The 17,472-nt window shown below is 52.4% G+C and overlaps 1 protein-coding gene across 2 annotated transcripts; it reads left to right on the forward strand.

Moving 5' to 3' along the window:
- Positions 1-5,267: 5,267 nt before the first annotated feature.
- On the forward strand, positions 5,268-16,046 carry APOBEC3G (apolipoprotein B mRNA editing enzyme catalytic subunit 3G). 2 transcript variants are annotated; one of them, XM_054470460.2, is made up of 8 exons: positions 5,268-5,653; positions 7,187-7,340; positions 9,197-9,491; positions 9,736-9,850; positions 11,993-12,146; positions 14,580-14,868; positions 15,312-15,427; positions 15,708-16,046. In XM_054470460.2, exons 1-8 carry the CDS (start codon positions 5,595-5,597, stop codon positions 15,720-15,722), a joined length of 1,197 nt encoding a protein of 398 aa, XP_054326435.2. In that variant the 5' UTR covers positions 5,268-5,594; the 3' UTR covers positions 15,723-16,046. The 2 variants fall into 2 exon arrangements, with proteins under 2 accessions (XP_054326435.2, XP_054326436.2); XM_054470461.2 differs by lacking the exon at positions 7,187-7,340 and having other exon boundaries at positions 5,322-5,653.
- The last annotated feature ends 1,426 nt before the right edge of the window (positions 16,047-17,472 follow it).

Genomic DNA, 17,472 nt, shown 5'->3' on the forward strand with positions numbered 1-17,472 from the left:
TGCGACCGTTCCTGCTACATCACCATGTACATTCCAGGCCAGGCTGGTCTCGAATTCCTGACGCCCACCTCTGCCTCCTAAAGTGCTGGGATTAAAGACATGAGCCATGGCACCTGGTCGACCTTCTCCTTTATGGACCCCAGCCAAATTAATTTGTGCCCACACTAGAGGGCTCATTTAAATTAATAATCTTGGTCGGGCATGGTGGCTCACGCCTGTAATCCTAGGACTTTGGGAGGCTAAGGCAGGCAGATCACTTGAGGTCAGTGTCACACGCCTCCATGTGAAGAGACCACCAACAGGTTCTGTGTGAGCAACAAGGCTGTTTACTTCACCTGGGTGCAGGTGGGCTGAGCCCGAAAAAGGAGTCAGCAAAGGGTGGTGGGATTATCATTAGTTCTTATAGGTTTGGGATAAACCTATCCCAAACCTATAAGTGTTCATTCTTAAAGGCATAGAAAGTACATTCTTAAGTGTGGGGGGGAATATTACAAAGTACCTTCTTAACGGCAGGGGAGACTATATGGTATCAGTTGGCGTGGGGCAGGAACAAATCACAGTGGTGGAATGTCATCAGTTAAAGCTATTTTTGCTTTTTTTGTGGATCTTCAGTTGCTTCAGGCCATCTGGACGTATATATGCAGGTCACAGGGGATATGATGGCTTAGCTTGGGCTCGGAGGCCTGACATTCCTGTCTTCTTATATTAATAAGAAAAACAAAACAAAATAGTGGTGATGTGTTGGGGTGGCGAAAATTTTGGGGGGTGGTATGGAGAGATAATGGGCGATGTTTCTCATGGCTGCTTCAAGCAAGATTAGGGGCAGTGTGGGAACCTACAGTGGGAGAGATTAAACTGAAGAAAGATTTTGGGGTAAGGGGTGATATATTGGGGTTGTTAGAAGGAGCATTTGTCATATAGAATTATTGGTGATGGCCTGGATGCAGTTTTGTATGAATTGAGAAACTAAACGGAAGACAAAAGGTCCGAATAAAACAAGGAGAAAAATAGGGTTTTTTTGTTTTTTTCTTTTTTTTTTTTTTGAGATGGAGTCTCGCTCTGTTGCCCAGGCTGGAGTGCAGTGGCACAATCTCGGCTCACTGCAACCTCTGCCTCCCTGGTTCAGGCGATTCTCCTGCCTCAGCTTCCTGAGTAGCTGGGACTACAGGTGCACGCCACCACGCCTGACTAATTTTTTTGTATTTTTAATAGAGGAGGGGGTTTCACCATGTTAGCCAGATGGTCTCAATCTCATGACCTCGTGATCCGTCCACCTCAGCCTCCCAAAGTGCTGGGATTACAGATATGAACCACCACACCCAGCCAGAAAAATAGGTATTAAAGGACTAAGAATTGGGAGTACCCAGGACATCCAATTAGACAGTGTCCAAGGGGGTTCAACGTAATTATTTGCTTGGTTGGCAAGTTTTTGGCCTCTATCCTTGAATTTTTTTTATGTTGTCATATACCTGTCCAGATTGATTTAGGTAAAAACAACACTCTTCATTTAGAAATATACAGAGTCCTCTTTTTTTAGCAGTGAGTAAGTCGATGCCTCGGCGATTTTGGAGGAAAGAGAAATGCAAAGCCAGCAATTGTTCATTTAAGAAGAATTAGAAATGGCTAAGAGATAGTGAGTTTGATAGTGTGGTGGAGATAGCTGGGGAGAGGTAGAGGGTAGCATAAGAACGGAACCAGAATAAGAGTGAGTATATAAAAGTAAAGAATAGGACTTCATCAGGGTGAAAGTATTGGAGGGTACCTTGCCACTGAAGATCTTCTATCGACTTCAAGAGAGACTTAAGGGTGGTGATTTGAAGTAAAACCAGGAGCCTCTAAATACCAAGAGCCTGAGAAACTTCTTGGGTGATTTGACTAATAAAGGCCGGTGTGTTATCAGACTGTATAGAGGTGGGAAGCCCAAACTGAGGAATTCTGTCTAAAAGAAGGGAAGAAATGATCACAGTGGACTTCTCAGACCCTGTGGGAAAGGCCTCTACCCATCCAGTGAAAGTGTCTACCCAGACCAAGAGGTATTTTAGTTTCCTGACTCAGGGCATGTGAGTAAAGTCAATTTGCCAGTCCTGGGCAGGGGCAAATCCCAGAGCTTGATGTGTAGGGAAGGGAGCAGGCCTGAACAATCCCTGAGGAGTAATAGAATAGCAGATGGAACACGGAGAAGTGATTTCCTTGAGGATGGATTTCCACGATGGAAAGGAAATGAGAGGTTCTAAGAGGCAGGCTAGTGGCTTGTAACCTGCATGGAAGAGGTTATGAAAGGACGACAGAATAGAATGGGCCTGTGAGGCTGGAAGGAGATATTTTTCTTGGTCCAAGAACCATTTGCCTTGTGTGGGAAGAGATTGATAGGTGGAAGTTTTGGTGGGGGAGTAGGTGGGAGTGACTGAAGAGAAGGAGAAAAACTGGCCATGAGGGACAGAAGTTGGAATGCTAGCTGCTTCTTTAGCATTGCCCTGAGCGATGGGATCTGATGCCTTTTGATGGCCCTTGCAGTGAATGACTCCAGCTTCCTTTGGAAGTAAAGCAGCTTTAAGAAGAGTTTTTATTAAGGAGGTATTGATGATGGAGGACCCTTGTGTAGTGAGGAAACCTCTTTCTGCCCATATAACAGCATGGTGGTACAGGATATGGAAGGCATATTTAGAGTCAGTGTAAATATTGACGTGTAGTCCCTTTGCAAGAGTGAGGGCCTGAGTTAAGGCAATGAGTTTGGCTTGCTGAGAGGTAGTGGAGTGGGGCAGAGTGGTAGCCTCAATGATAGATGTGGAAGATACTATAGCATAGCCTGCCTTTGCTGGTGAGTGGCGATTAGGCCTGGTGGAACTGCCATCAATAAACCAAGTGTGACCAGGGTGAGGAACAGGAAAGAAGGAAATATGGGGAAATGGAGTGAATGCCAGGTGTATCAGAGAGATACAGTCATGGGTATCAAGTGTGGTATCAGGAATAATGTGGAAGGCCAGATTAAAGTCTGGGCCAGGAACAATGATAATTTTGGGAGACTCAACAAAGAGTGAGTATAGCTGAAGGAGCTGGAGAGCAGAAAGTATATGTGTCAGGTGTGAGGAAGAAAATAGATTTTGGAAGTTATAAGAACTGTAGAGAGTGAGTTGAGCACAGTTTGTGATTTTGAGGGCCTCTAAAAGTATTAAGGCAGTGGCAGCCGCTGCACAGAGACATGATGGCCAGCCTAAAACAGTAAGGTCAAGTTGTTTGGACAAAAAGGCTACAGGGCACGGTACCCTTGTGTAAGAATCTTGGTCCTTGTGTAAAAATTCCAACTGCATAGTCCTGCACTTCGGCTGTGTGTAATGAAAAGGGTTGGGATGAGTCAGGGAGAGCTAGTGTGGCTGCAGTCTCTAAAGCTGTCTTCAAGGAACAGAAAGACGAGTGGGGAAAGGATTTAGGATCTATGGGGTCAGCTAGGTTTCCCTTTATGAGTTTATATAATGGTTTTGTTAGGATGGCAAAACCAGGTATCCAAAGGCAAAAGTATCCAACCATGCCCAGGAAGGAAAGAAGTTGTTGTTTTGTAGAAGGGGTTGGGGTTTGAGAGATTAGCCGGACATGATCGGCAGGGAGAACATGCATGTTTTCATGAAGAATTATGCTGAGGTAGGTAACAGATGGGGAAGAAATTTGAGCTTTGCAGGGGGATACCTGATATCCTTTGGAGAATAAATGTTGAAGGAGCAGGAGGGTATCTTACTGAGAAGACTCAAAGGAGGGACTACAAAGTAAAAGGTCATCAATGTATTGAATAAGGTGGGAAGCAGAGGGGTGGAAAGAAAGTAAATCATGAGAAAAGGCTTGGCTGAAGTAATGAGGGCTGTCCCTGAAGCCTTGTGGCAGTATAGCCCAGGTAAGCTGCTGGGACTGATGGGTGTCAGGGTCAGTCCAGGTAAAAGCAAAGAGGGGCTGGGATGAAGGGTGCAAAAGAATAGTAAAGGAAGCATGTTTGAGATCCAGGACAGAATAATGGGTTGTGGAGGGAGGTATTGAGGATAGGAGAGTATATGGATTTGGTGCCATGGGGTGGATAGGCAAGACAATTTGGTTGGTAAGGCACAGATCCTGAACTAACCTATAAGGCTTGTCCAGTTTTTGGACAGGTAAAAGGGGGGAATTGTAAGGAGAGTTTATAGGCTTTAAAAGCCACCGTGCCCGCCTGGAATCATATGTTACACGCATGTTTGTTCAATAGGCATGGACTGCAGCCACCCACATGAATATTCATAGCTCCTCCTGTAGCCTGTTGAACATGTACGTTTAGCCAACCCCTTCAGTATAAAGCTCCTGCCCCAGCCCCTCCTGCTTCTAAATGTCTGTCTCTGGTGTTTCCCAGAGGCTGCTCTTCCCAGGCTGCTGGATGACTACCTTGCAGGCTGTCACCCTTAACAAGAAATATAGTCTCCTTTCCAAATTTATACATTGTGGCTAGTCACGGTGGCTCATGCCTCTAATCCCAGCACTTTGGGAGGCTAAGGTGGGCAGATCTCCTCAGGTCACAAGTTCGAGACCAGCCTGACCAACATGGAGAAACCCCGTCTCTACTAAAAATCCAAAAATTAACTGGGTGTGGTGGCGGGTGCCTGTAATCCCAGCTACTCAGGAAGCTGAGGCAGGAAAATCGGTTGAACCTGGGAGGAAGAGATGGCAGTGACCTGAGATCATGCCACTGCACTCCAGCCTAGCCAACAGAGCAAGACTCCATCTCAAAAAAGCACAAAAAACAAAAATAAGCAAACAAACAAAAAGACAAATGCATCCCTTGTGTAATTTTTAGGTCACCGCACCATGGGAACACGCTACCACGGGAAGAGAGCTGTGAGACGCGCAGGGAGGCTCCAGACAGGCTGGCCTGGGACACCAGCCGCTGCCCTTCCATAATATGGGGACAAGAGAGGGCGAAAGTTCAGCCCACCAGGGAGGAACTCCGGGCAGGAGATGGGGAAGAAGGAGAAGCAGGAAGGAAAGAGCTCAGTGTGGGGGTGCGCATGGCATCCTGGTGGGACACCTGAGGCCCACACCCACCTGCTGTCCCTCCCTCCCATGGCGGCCTCCGAGGGTGAAGGCCTGGGAGAGGCAGACACCTGGCCCTCCACTCTCCCTCCCTGTCCCCATGGCTGCTGGGTGGGGGCCGTCTCTGGGATGATCCCTGAGGGCAGGATCCGGGAGTCCCTGCGGAGGCATCAGCCTGTCTGTCTTGATGGTGGAGAGGCGGCTCCAGCTGGGCGGGACCACCAGGGGAGGGGCTTGTGCTCTGCTGGCTCAGCCTGGTGTGGACCCACCTCCCGGGCTCTGGCTGCAATGACTTTCTCTTTCCCTTTGCAATTGCCTTGGGTCCTGCCGCACAGAGCGACCTGTCTTTATCAGAGGTCCCTCTGCCCCGGGAAGGGCCCCAGAGAAAACCAGAAAGAGAGTGAGAGACTGAGGAAGATAAATCATCCGAGAGCCTCCCACACCAGCGCCTGAGCAGGAAGGGGGAGGGGCTATGACTACGAGGCCCTGGGAGTTCACTTTAAGGAGGGCTGTCCTAAAACCAGGAGCCTCGAGCAGAAAGTGAAACCCTGATGCTCCAGACAAAGATCTTAGTCAGGACTAGCCGGCCAATGATGAATCCTCAGTTCAGGTACCGCTGCCCGCTCTACCCGCTGGGCCCCTCTGCTGCCCCTTCCTGCCTGGTGGCCCTGCTGGGCCTCAGCCCTGGGCTCCCTCCCTTCTGGCTCCCCTGCACCCCCGACTCCCAGCCAGGCTCCTTGCCCTGCTGTGTGGTAGCCCCACTGCTGCTTCTGAATGGGCCGCCTCCCCCACCTGCCCCAGCCCAGGTCCCCTGCTGAGACTCTCCCCTGAAAGTCATGGCTGGGGTGGTGCTCCCTGCCCTGGGAGGGTGCTCCCTCTGTGTGCTTCCCGCCATTCCTGAACTCTGGAACTGGGAGAATTGAACTAAATGATGATTAGAGCAAGGTGGAATTTTGTTCAAAGGGCTTTGATGGATTTTCTGTAAGATTTACATTGCTTAAATACCAAGTCTTAGGAGAAGGTGTGAGGAGGGAATGGTCTCTGAAGCACAAGATAAATCATGTCTTCCAAGGATGTCTCCACTGTGGGCAGAGGAGGATGCAGATGACCCCGAACACATGCTCCTCCTCCACGATGAGCATTCACCATTTATAATGACACCAGTAACGTGGAATATAGTGGCCGGGTGTAGTGGCTCACGCCTGTCATCCCAGCACTCTGGTAGGCTGAGGTGGGCGGATCGCCTGAGGTCGGGAGTTCAAGACCAGCCTGACCAGCATGGATAAACCCTGTCTCTACTAAAAATGCAAAATTAGCCAGGTGTGGTGGCGGGCACCTGTAATCCCAGCTACTTGGGAGTCTGAGACAGGAGAATCCATTGAACCCAGGAGGCGGAGTTTGCAGTGAGCCGAGATCGCCCCATTGCACTCCAGCCTGGGCAACAAGAGCAAAACTTCGTCTCAAAAGAAAAAAAACAAAAACAAAACAAAAAACATGGAATATATGGGAAAAAAACTCAATGATCAGGAGAAATGCTCTTATTTTAAAATTTAGTAAGAAGAGAGCCCGGTCCCCAATGGCTCCCTCCTGCAGGGCCAGTGATACAGAAACTGGACAGGGCTGGCCTGGAAAGGGGCCCCTGCTCCATCTGTCCCCAGCTCTGTGGCCTGGGCAGGTTACCCCGCCTCTCTGCGCGTCTGGCCCCTCCTCTGTAAGGTGGGAATGGCCCCTGCGGGCCTAGGGCAGCCTCACGTGAGCTCACCCCCGCGCAGCACTTAGAAGAGTGGCCTGGGCCTCAGAATTCGGTTCTACCATGATTTAACAATAGTAATATACAGAGGTGAAAAGTCAGGAAGGAACTGAGCTGAAAGGTTAAAAGCTGTTATTTTGGGGTGAAGAGTTTTATTCTGTCTCTCTCTCTTTTTTTTTTTTTTTTTTTTTGAGACAGAGTTTTGCTCTTGTCGCCCAGGCTGGAGTGCAGTGGCGCGATCTCGGCTCACTACAGTCTCCACCGAAATTCTCAGGGCTGGGGAGGGATGGGGGAGGCCTAGAGCCGTCCAGGGGGCTGTGTTTAGTGGACATCAGCCCGGAGGGCCCCCAGGAGTGCTCTCTATATTGGCTGGTTTCTCTCTTGTGTCTTCAGAAACATGGTGGATGGAATGGATCCACACAAATTCTCCTACAACTTTAAAAATAGACCCATCCTTTCTCGTCGGAATACCGTGTGGCTGTGCTACGAAGTGAAAACAAAGGGTCCCTCAAGGCCCCCTTTGGACGCAAAGATCTTTCGAGGCCAGGTACCACCCAGACTCCAATCACTTTGCAGGCAGGAGCTAAGCCAGCTGGGAAAGCAAACCACGCACTGATAAGTGAAGTGCCCGGCAGCGGGCTATCCAGTGTGTCCTTCTCTCCCACGCTTTCCGAGTCCGTGGCCCTGACCTTCCTGCTGGACCGTCCTGGGATCGGATCGTGGAGGGGGTTTGCCTCTGCACAAAAGGCCTTGTTTTTCCATTTTTCTTTTCTTTTTTCTTTTTTTTTTTTTTGAGATGGAGTTTTGCTCTTGTTGTTCAGGCTGGAGTACAATGACGTGATCTCGGCTCACTGCAACCTCTGCCTCCTGTGTTCAAGCGATTCTGTGGCCTCAGACTCCCGAGTAGCTGCCATTACAGGTGCCCACCACCACACCCAGCTAATTTTTTTTGTATTTTTAGTACAGATGGGGTTTTACCATATTCACCAGGCTGGTCTCGAACTTCTGACCTCAGATGATCCACCTGACTCGGCCTCCCAAAGTGTTGGGATTACAGGTGTGAGCCACTGTACCCCGCCTAATTTTAATATTTTATTTAATCCAATGTAGCTAACATATTATTTCAACATTAATTAACATAAAATTCTTGACAAGATAATGAAGTTTCTTTTTCTTGTCACACTGAGTCTTTGAAATGAGCTGCGTAGGTCACGTACGGTGGGTGGTTCCCACCTGTAATCCCAGCACTTTGGGAGGCCAAGGCGGGCAGATCACCTGAGGTTAGATATTCGAAACTGGCCTGGGCAACATGGTGAAATCCCATCTCTACTAGAAATACAAAAAAAAAAAAAAAAATTAGCCAGGCGTGGTGTCAGTCGCCTGTAATCCCAGCTACTCGGGAGGCTGAGGCAGGAGAACCGCTTGATCCCATGAGGCAGAGGTTGTAGTGAGCCGAGATTAAATCGTTGCACTCCAACCTGGGCAACAAAAGCGAAACTCCATCTCAAAAAAAAAAAAAAAAGAAATGAGTGGTGTATTTTTCAGGTGCCCAGGTCTCTAATCAGAGCCCCATTTCAAGTGCTCAGTAGCCCCTTGGCCAGTGCCCGCCCCCCCAACATGGACAGTGCAGGTCCAGTGGCCTCCCCACTGACCGCAGACAGGGAACAAGGCAGACCCCAGGGGCCCAGGCCACAGTAGGGGCTGAGGCTGTCTGGTGAATGGATGCCTGGGAGAATGGATGCTAGAATTCACACATGAGGCCGTGAACAGGGCTGGGAAAACTTCCAAACACAGGGAAGCACGTGTCTTGGTGCACCTTGTGATGCTTCAACAGCAGGACTGAGACGGGGACATTTACAATGAACAGAAATGTGTGGGCTCGAGTTCTGGACTCTGGGAAGTCTACTGTCAAGGCACCAGCAACTTTCCAGGGCCTGCGAGCTGCACCATCACGTGGGGGTGCAGGTTGTTGCCAGAAGCTCAGGGGATGCTCCAGACAGAGTGGCCTGGGATGTTGAGTCACTGCTGCTCCGTGACATGGGGGCAAGAGGAAGCAGGAATTTAGTCTGACATACTGCCCCTCCAGCTAGAGGGCAAGAGACAGAAAGAGGGGCTGAAAGTCGCCCTTGAATAACCACTGCAGTCGCACCTACAAAGGTGCAGTCCCCACAGCCTCATAGCTGCTTGTAGGTGCCATCTCTTAAGGCCATTACCATAGCAATTAATACTGAACATGGGCTTTGGAGCAGACAAACACTCAAACCAAACAGGGGGGATGGAGGAAAGGAGCTTCAGTGGCAAGATCCCCTGGACTCCTGTCCTGGCCCCTCCTCCTCCTGCCCCACCCCTGCTCTCCTCCTGCTCCCCCTCTCAGAGCATCCCCTGACCCTGCTCCTCTCCCAGGTGTATTTCGAGCTTAAGAACCACCCAGAGATGAGATTCTTCCACTGGTTCAGCAAGTGGAGGACGCTGCATCGTGACCAGGAGTGCGAGGTCACCTGGTACATGTCCTGGAGCCCCTGCACAAAGTGTACAAGGAATGTGGCCACGTTCCTGGCCGAGGACCCGAAGGTTACCCTGACCATCTTTGTTGCCCGCCTCTACTACTTCTGGGACCCAGATTACCAGGAGGCGCTTCGCAGCCTGTGTCGGGAAAGAGACGGTCCGCGTGCCAACATGAAAATCATGAATTACGACGGTGAGAAGTGGGAGGTTCAGGGATGTGGGAGGGACAACATGAGGGTCTGTGATGGGTCCTTTGCACACATACCTTGTGGGTCTGCTCTGATGCCTGCAAAGGCCAAGTGTCCCAGGGGAGCCTGTGGGGTTGGGTCTGGCACTGACTGTAACTAGTCTCCAGAATATGTCTGGGAGGGAAGGGTCCCGAGGTCACAGAAGACGGGCCAGCTGGGCCTGACTGTGTTCTCTCTTCTTTTTCTCAGAATTTCAGCACTGTTGGAACAAGTTCGTGTACAGCCAAAGAGAGCTATTTGAGCCTTGGAATAATCTGCCTAAATATTATATAGTACTGCACATCATTCTGGGGGAGATTCTCAGGTGAGGGTCTCCCTCCAGGCTCATCGCCTCGCTCCTCTCACCTCCTGCTCATCCTCTTGAGGCTTCTCCTCTGTCCCAGACCAGGTCCTCTCCTGGCCAGGCCCTCCCGCCCTCCCTCCTGCCCGCTGCCTGCCCTCATGATTACACCCCCTCATCCACACTCCTCGTGCTCCCTCCACCTTGGTGCCTCCCACCTGCTTTCCTGGGCTCTTCCTGTGAGTGAGAGGCCCCTCCTGCCTCCAGAGAGCGACCTCCATCCACCCCCACAGCCTGGGAGCCCCAACCTGGCTCCTTCCATCTCCCTGGCATAACCGAATTTGTCATAAAACTGGACGTACGAAGTGGGCATGAATAGTCACAAGCCCGACAGTCGGAAGTTTTGAGCAACGTCCTTAAAGGCCGACCTGAGCCCCTGAGAAGGAGCTGCCTCCGTGGAAACAGAGCTTCAGGCTTTGGCTGCCATAGATGTGCCGGGCCGGGTGCCCACAGGGCAGGCATTTATTTTCTCACAGATCTGGAGGCTGCAAGTCCAAGCTGGAGGGGTAGGCGGGGTTGTGTCTTCTGCAGCCGCTCCTCCTGGCTGGCAGGGGGTCCCTTCCGGCCGTGTCCTCTCTGGCCTTTCCTCTGTGCACCTGCACTCCTGGGGTCTCTCTGCCTCCAAATGTCCTCCTCGTTTATGGACCCCAGCCATGTGAATTTGGGCCCACATTAAAGGTCTCATTTAAGTTAATCATCTGATGAAAGGACCTGTCTCCAGGCCAGGTGCAGAGGCTCATGCCTATAATCCCAGCACTTTGGGAGTCCAAGGCGGGTGGATCACCTGAGGTCAGGAGTTCGACACCAGCCTGGCCAACATGTTAAAACCCCATCTCTACCAAAAATACAAAAATTAGCCGGGAGTGGTGGTGGGCGCCTATAATTCTAGCTACTCGGGAGGCTGAGGCAGGAGAATCGCTTGAACCCGGGAGGCAGAGGTTGCGGTGAGCCCAGACTGTGCCACTGCACTCCAGCCTGGGCAAAAAAGCGAAACTTCTCCTCAAACAAACAAGAAAGAAAGGACCTGTTTCCAAATACAGCCACCCTTTGAGGGAGCGGGGGTTAAGGCTTCAATACATTGATTTTGGGGAGAAACAGTGAAGCCCACGGCAACAAGCTGCAGTCATTGTGGGCGGGCCTGGGTGGGGAGTGCAGGGGTTCCTGTCCTGTGTGTCTGTTTCCCAGGGGAGTCCTGACCTGACTCTCACAGCCCCTCCACCCAGATGTTCCTGCGTGCTTCACCTACCCCATTCCTTCTGCACCCAACACTCTGAGCCCCTCCTTAGCCGCCTCAACAGGCTCCCCTGCTCCCCCACTCCCGGGCTGCTCCTCTTCTCAGCCTCTCTCTGGGCCTCTCTGGGGTCCCGACATGACCCCTCAGCTGATGCCTGTGGCTTCCCCAGCCAGAATCTTCCCAGTTCCAGGCTGGGCTCTGCAGAGTCCTATCAAAGGTCGCATCCTCCCCTCTGTCCAGTCCAGGGTGAAGATCTGGTGTTTCTGGTTTGGAAATGCCTCTGCACTGGGTGCCAATAATTCACTTTTAACTTTATAATTTGTGGTTTTGTAAGGACAGGTATTTTTGGCAACAGAAGAAATCCTGTGAGTTATTTAAAAAAAAAAAAAAAAAAAGTCCCTGGCAGGCTTTTCTCCCGGCTGGTCCCGCTCAGGAGTGTCTCTGCCCTGATGCTGGGTGTGGCTAGAGTTAATCCTGTAGGTAGGAGGGAAGCCCCAGCGGGTCCACCTCCAGCAGGGACTGAGAGTGAGCAGAGCCGGGACTGGGGTCTATGGTGAGGCCAGGGAAGAAGACCCAGCTGTACCCCAGGGAGAGGGCCTGAGCACACTAAGCTGACCCTGGGGAGACCCTGACAAGGCTTAGACAGGCCCCAGGGCTGCAGTGATCTCCCAGTGAGCCCCAGAAGGGGTCAGAGGGGGAGGTTTGGAGGCTCTAGCAAGTGAGCGGGAGCCCCTTCTGACAGGTGCTAAGGGATGTGGGGAGCAGGGGAAGGAAGGAGGGTGGGGTGCAAGGGAGGAAGCGTGGAGAGGGAGGGGGAGGCGGGACAGACCAGGAGAGCTCTTACTCTTCTGCGCTTTTCCCCCGCTTTCCAGACACTCGATGGATCCACTCACATTCACTTCCAACTTTAACAATGAACCTTGGGTGGAAGGACGGCATGAGACTTACCTGTGTTATAAGGTGGAGCGCCTGCACAATGACACCTGGGTCCTGCTGAACCAGCGCAGGGGCTTTCTATGCAACCAGGTGACCAACCCAGCCACCCGCATCCAGGCAGGGCCCTCCCACTCCAGGGACACGCATGAGCAGAAGGTTCTGGGGTGGTACCTGTGGTGTCCCGCAGAGTGTCTGTCACCTGTGCTTCCTGTAGCTGCTGCTGCTTGTCCCCGGGGTTGGCGGAGACTTCGGCTTCAGTGACTCTCCAGGATTGGCGGCTTCCAGCCCCACATGCCTAACCAGCCACATGTCTCAGGGGCTAACACCACTAGTCCAGAGTCACCCCCAGGTCCAGGTCTCAGCCGTCCCCACTCCTGCTGTGTTCTGAGAGGGTCGGGGCAGAGGAAAAGGGTCTGTACCAGGGCCAAGTGGGGTCAAAGAAAAAGTGCTTCCAGCTGGACGCGGTGGCTCATGCCTGTAATCCCAGCACTTTGGGAGGCCGAGGCTGGCGGATCACGAGGTCAGGAGATCGAGAGCATCCTGGCTAACGCGGTGAAACCCCATCTCTATTAAAAATAGAAAAAATTAACCGGGTGTGGTGGCACGCACCTGTAGTCCCAGCTATTCAGGAGGCTGAGGCAGGAGCATGGCATGAACCTGGGAGGTGGAGCTTGCAGTGAGCCGCGATCGCGCCACTGCACTCCAGCCTGGGCAACAGAGCGAGACTCCGTCTCAAAAAAAAAAAAAAAAGTGCTGCCTGAGGACCCTCCCAGGATCCCCTCACAGACACAGCGCCCACCAGGAATGATTCAGAACTGTGGGATTTGAGGATCGGGGCCTACCTGACCTCACAAGGCCAGGATTCCCCAGTGCCTGCTCCTGGGCTTCATCCTGCAGGAAGAGAGACTGAGGCAGGAGAGGCCGACCAGGGATTCTGTCCTGCCCAGGGTGGAGCCCACAGCAAGGCCAGAACAGGCCCCAAGTCAGGATGCAGGGATGGCCAGCATTTGAAGAGGAGCTGGGCCAGGCCAGGCCGAGGGGCCCTGAGCCCGTGGGACGTTCTTCCCTCGCCCTTGTCCAGCACAGCCCCTGACTGGAGAGGCCGAATTCTGCTTGGCTCTGGTGCTGGAAACGGGGTTCCTCTGGGCTCTATGAGCTTAATATGGGCCCTGCTGGGCCCACACACACTGCTTGGAAGCTACTTTCAAGGGCACTGGTCCCCATCACTGCCTAACCAGTGGGATGGGACTCCCCCAGGAATGACCCACAGCCCCTTCTCAGCACAAATCGTGTCATCCATTCTATCCCGAGTCCTCTCTGCACTGGACTCCTGGGCTTGACTAGTTCCCAGTCGAAATTTGGACAAAACACCATCATTCCTTGGGCTCAACAAGGACCATCACCCCATGACTGGGGCCCTTCCCAATATGGGGTTAGTCCTGCTGGGGGCCCCTCATCCCCACTTCTCCCTGCAAAGGGAGCCTTCTGGCCTCAGTCTATGTCACTCGTGGGCTTAATACAGGGTAAAGCACAATGTGGAAGCTTCTAGAATTACGGGTCACAGAAGGGGTGGGGCAAGGGGAATTGATGGGTAGAGAGGTCAGTCTCCCCATGAGGGAAGCATACGCAGCTCAGTGGCATCTGTCCTCCCTCCCCCAGCTCTACAGCCCCTCCCTGCAGGCCTGGGGCAGAGTGAGGGTCCTCAAGGCACTGACCTCATGTGCAAAATGAGAGGATGCGCCAAATACTCAGTATCAGAGAAATCCCATCATAATGGAAAATTAAATTATTTAATAGATTATTGTAAAAATCCGGTCAGGTGTGGTGGCTCACGCCTGTAATCTCAGCACTGTGGGAGGCTGAGGTGGGCAGATCACTTGAGGTCAGGAGTTCAAGACAAGCCTGGCCAATATGGTGAAACCCCGTCTCTACTGAAAATACAAAAATTAGCCAGGCGTGGTGGTGCATGCCTGAGTCCCAGCTACTGGGGAGGCTGAGACACCAGAATCGCTTGAACCCGGGAGGTGGAGGTTGCAGTGAGCCGAGATGGCACCCCTGCACTCCAGCCTGAGTGATAAAACCAGACTCTGTCGAAAAGAAAAGGAAAGAAAAGAAAAGAAGAGAAGAAAAGAAAAGAAAAGAAAAAAGTCATCTTGATAACTGGGATTCGGTGCCCCCTTCTAATTTTGTGCTGGAGGCTGCCCCGCTCCCAGCCTCACCTGATCCAGGCTGTCCCTCCCGACTCACTAAAAATTACCTTGGCCGGGTGCTGTGGCTCATGCCTGTAATCCCAGCACTTTGGGAGGCTGAGGAGGGCAGATCACCTGAGGTTGGGAGTTTGAGACCAGCCTGAACAACATGGAGAAACCCCTTTTCTACTAGAAATACAAAATTAGCCTGGTGTGGTGGTGCATGCCTGTAATCCTAGCTACTTGTACACTCCAGCCTGGGCAACAAGAGTGAAACTCTGTCTCAAAAAAAAAAAAAAAAAGAGATTACCTCATGACTTGCTTTCTTTTCTAGGCTCCAGCTATACATGGTTTCCCTGAAGGCCGCCATGCAGAGCTGTGCTTCCTGGACGTGATTCCGTTTTGGAAGCTGGACGGGAAGCAGCGCTACAGGGTTACCTGCTTCACCTCCTGGAGCCCCTGCTTCCGCTGTGCCCAGGAAATGGCTAAATTCATTTCAAATAACCAACACGTGAGCCTGTGCATCTTCGCTGCCCGCATCTATGATGATCAAGGAAGATGTAAGGAGGGGCTGCGCACCCTGGACGAGGCTGAGGCCAAAATTTCAATAATGACATACAGTGGTGAGAATGGAAGCCTGGAGTAGGATGGGGTCAGCCAGGGCAGGAGAGGGCCCTGGGAAGTTACTAGAAAGTGGGGAGGGTCGGCATCCCTGTGGGAAAGGCCTTGATCCTCCGCCTGCAGAGGCGATGGCTGCATTCTGGACCTGACTTTGGGGTCAATGGGAAGAGAGAGGCCAGGCCAGGAGATGTGGACCTGGGGAGGGCGGGGAGGGTGGCTGGAAGTGGAAGCAGAACTTGGGGCTTCCAGAAAAAATGAGAACTGGGCTGGCCCAGATTCCAATAGGAAAGAAGTGCCTGATAAAGGACATAAATCCCTAGGGGAGGGAGAGGGAAAGGAGGGACTGAAACCAGGATGTGGGAAATCTGTCCTGAGAGTCATGGGCCCTTGGTGCCATCCCGGTCCCATGGCGGGAGCGTGACTTACCTCCCCTGTCCCTTTTCAGAATTTCAGCACTGCTGGGACACCTTTGTGGACCACCAGGGACGTCCCTTCCAGCCCTGGGATGGACTAGAGGAGCACAGCGAAGCCTGGAGTGGGAAGCTGCAGGCCATTCTCCAGGTGAGGGCTTTCTCCCTCTGCCCAGTGCCCCATCGGCCTCCCCCTCCTCCCCTCTCCCCTGCGCCTTGCCTTCCACTCTGCTCAGAGCCTCCTCTGGGTTCCCTGCTCCCCCAGGGCACCTGTCTCTGTCCCTCCCTTTCCTTCTCACAGCCTCCCTTTCCCTCCCACCTCCCGCATCCCTCCCTCCTCTCCGATCATTGTCACTGTCCCCAGGCCTCCACCATATGCTTACTTTCCACTCACTCACCCTTTGCTCCATTCAACACCCCTGCTCTTCCAGAATCAGGGAAACTGAAGGATGGGCCTCAGTCTCTAAGGAAGGCAGAGACCTGGGTTGAGCCTCAGAATAAAAGATCTTCTTCCAAGAAATGCAAACAGGCTGTTCACCAGCATCTCCAGCTGATCACAGACACCAGCAAAGCAATGCACTCCTGACCAAGTAGATTCTTTTAAAAATTAGAGTGCATTACTTTTAATCAAAAATTTACTTATGTTTCAATAATAAAGTACTAATATTGTGCTCAATACACTCAGAAAAGTTTCAAACCTACTAATCCAGTGACAATTTGAATCGGTTTTATAGGTAGAGGAATAAAATGAAATACTAAATCTTTCTGTATATATTTTCCTGTGTGATTGTATCATGAATTGCAAGTGTTTCCATAAACTAGCAAATGTGTAGATGTCTTTCCTTGTGTAGTGGACCTGTAGCCGGGAAAGGTCACACGACATCCCTCTGGAGCCAGAAAACTCAGCTAAAACTCACGGGAGAGGAACCTAAATGCAGACCCCACCGTCACTCACAAAGCCCCGCCCACCCTCACTCACAGAGCCCCAGGCACTGATTGGAAGGGACATGCCCAGCAGTTAAGAGGACAGCCAGCAGCCAGTCTCCCTGTTGGAAAGGAACCACACACGTGCAGTCAGGGGCCCTCCGGAGCAGCCCTGTGTCCACCCCTTCCTGATTCCACCTCCTAGAGAGGGAGCCCAGGGAAGGCCATGGCTGAGACCCAGGACAGGCCCAGTCGGGGGAAGGAGCCCAGGGAGGGGGCAGGTGTCCAGGCTGGGCCCAGAGAGAGGGCTGGGGAGAGGAGCAGCCCAGGAGGCAGAGCCCAGCCACAGAGGGGAGAGGAGCTGAGTCCTGGGGACAGGAGGCTCCAGAGGCAGAGACGGAGCCCAGGGCTAGGGCGGCAGGTGTCAGGGCTGTGGCTTCAGCTTGGCGTCTGTCCCAGGTGTTCTGCATTGGTTCCCAACTCTGGGATGTGTTATGTGCCTGATTACAGCAGGTGGCTCCCACCTCACGATTTCTGGAAAATCCTCAGAAGCCGCGTATAAGACCAAGAACGGGCCTCACACGCAGCTGCTCCTGGGCAGAAACGACTCACTGTTTCCCTGGCCTAGACACACACAACACACACACACACACACAATACTCACACTACACACAACACACACACACAATACTCACACTACACACAACACACACACATACACACACACAAGACACACACACAAAAACACACATGCACGTACACAACACACACAACACACGTGCACACACGCACACACAGTGACAGAGACTTGACAATAAGAAACCTCCTCCAGGTGCCCCAGAGCTCTCCGGGGCCCACCCCAGCCCCGCCCTGAGCTAAGGAATTTGGGGTTTGCCACGCAGGGGTGGGTGTGGGAAAGACCAGGTTGTCAAAGCTGCCCTTTGCTTGTGTCTCTGGGTTTGACAACAGCCCTAACTCCACTCTTTTGAAGCACGTGATGAAAAATGTGCGGTCATTCTGGGAAAGGGGCCAGTGTAGGGGAGGCCAGAACCCCACCTTCCAAGGGCCCAGGCCCCTGTCCCCCGGGCCTCAACTCACAGCTTAGTCCATGACCTGGGAACCCTGTGGGTCCTGGGATGGGAACTGGACACAGCCCCATGACACTGCTGAGACCTGGGCTGGGAACTGAGAGCCTGTGGTCCCTCTGGGCTGTAGGGAGGCGGGGCCCCCACAGTAGTGGTAGAGCCGGGACCCCGGACACAGCAGCATGGA

The sequence above is a fragment of the Pongo pygmaeus genome, chromosome 23 (assembly GCF_028885625.2).
Source record: "Pongo pygmaeus isolate AG05252 chromosome 23, NHGRI_mPonPyg2-v2.0_pri, whole genome shotgun sequence".
NCBI classification, from domain to species: domain Eukaryota; kingdom Metazoa; phylum Chordata; class Mammalia; order Primates; family Hominidae; genus Pongo; species Pongo pygmaeus.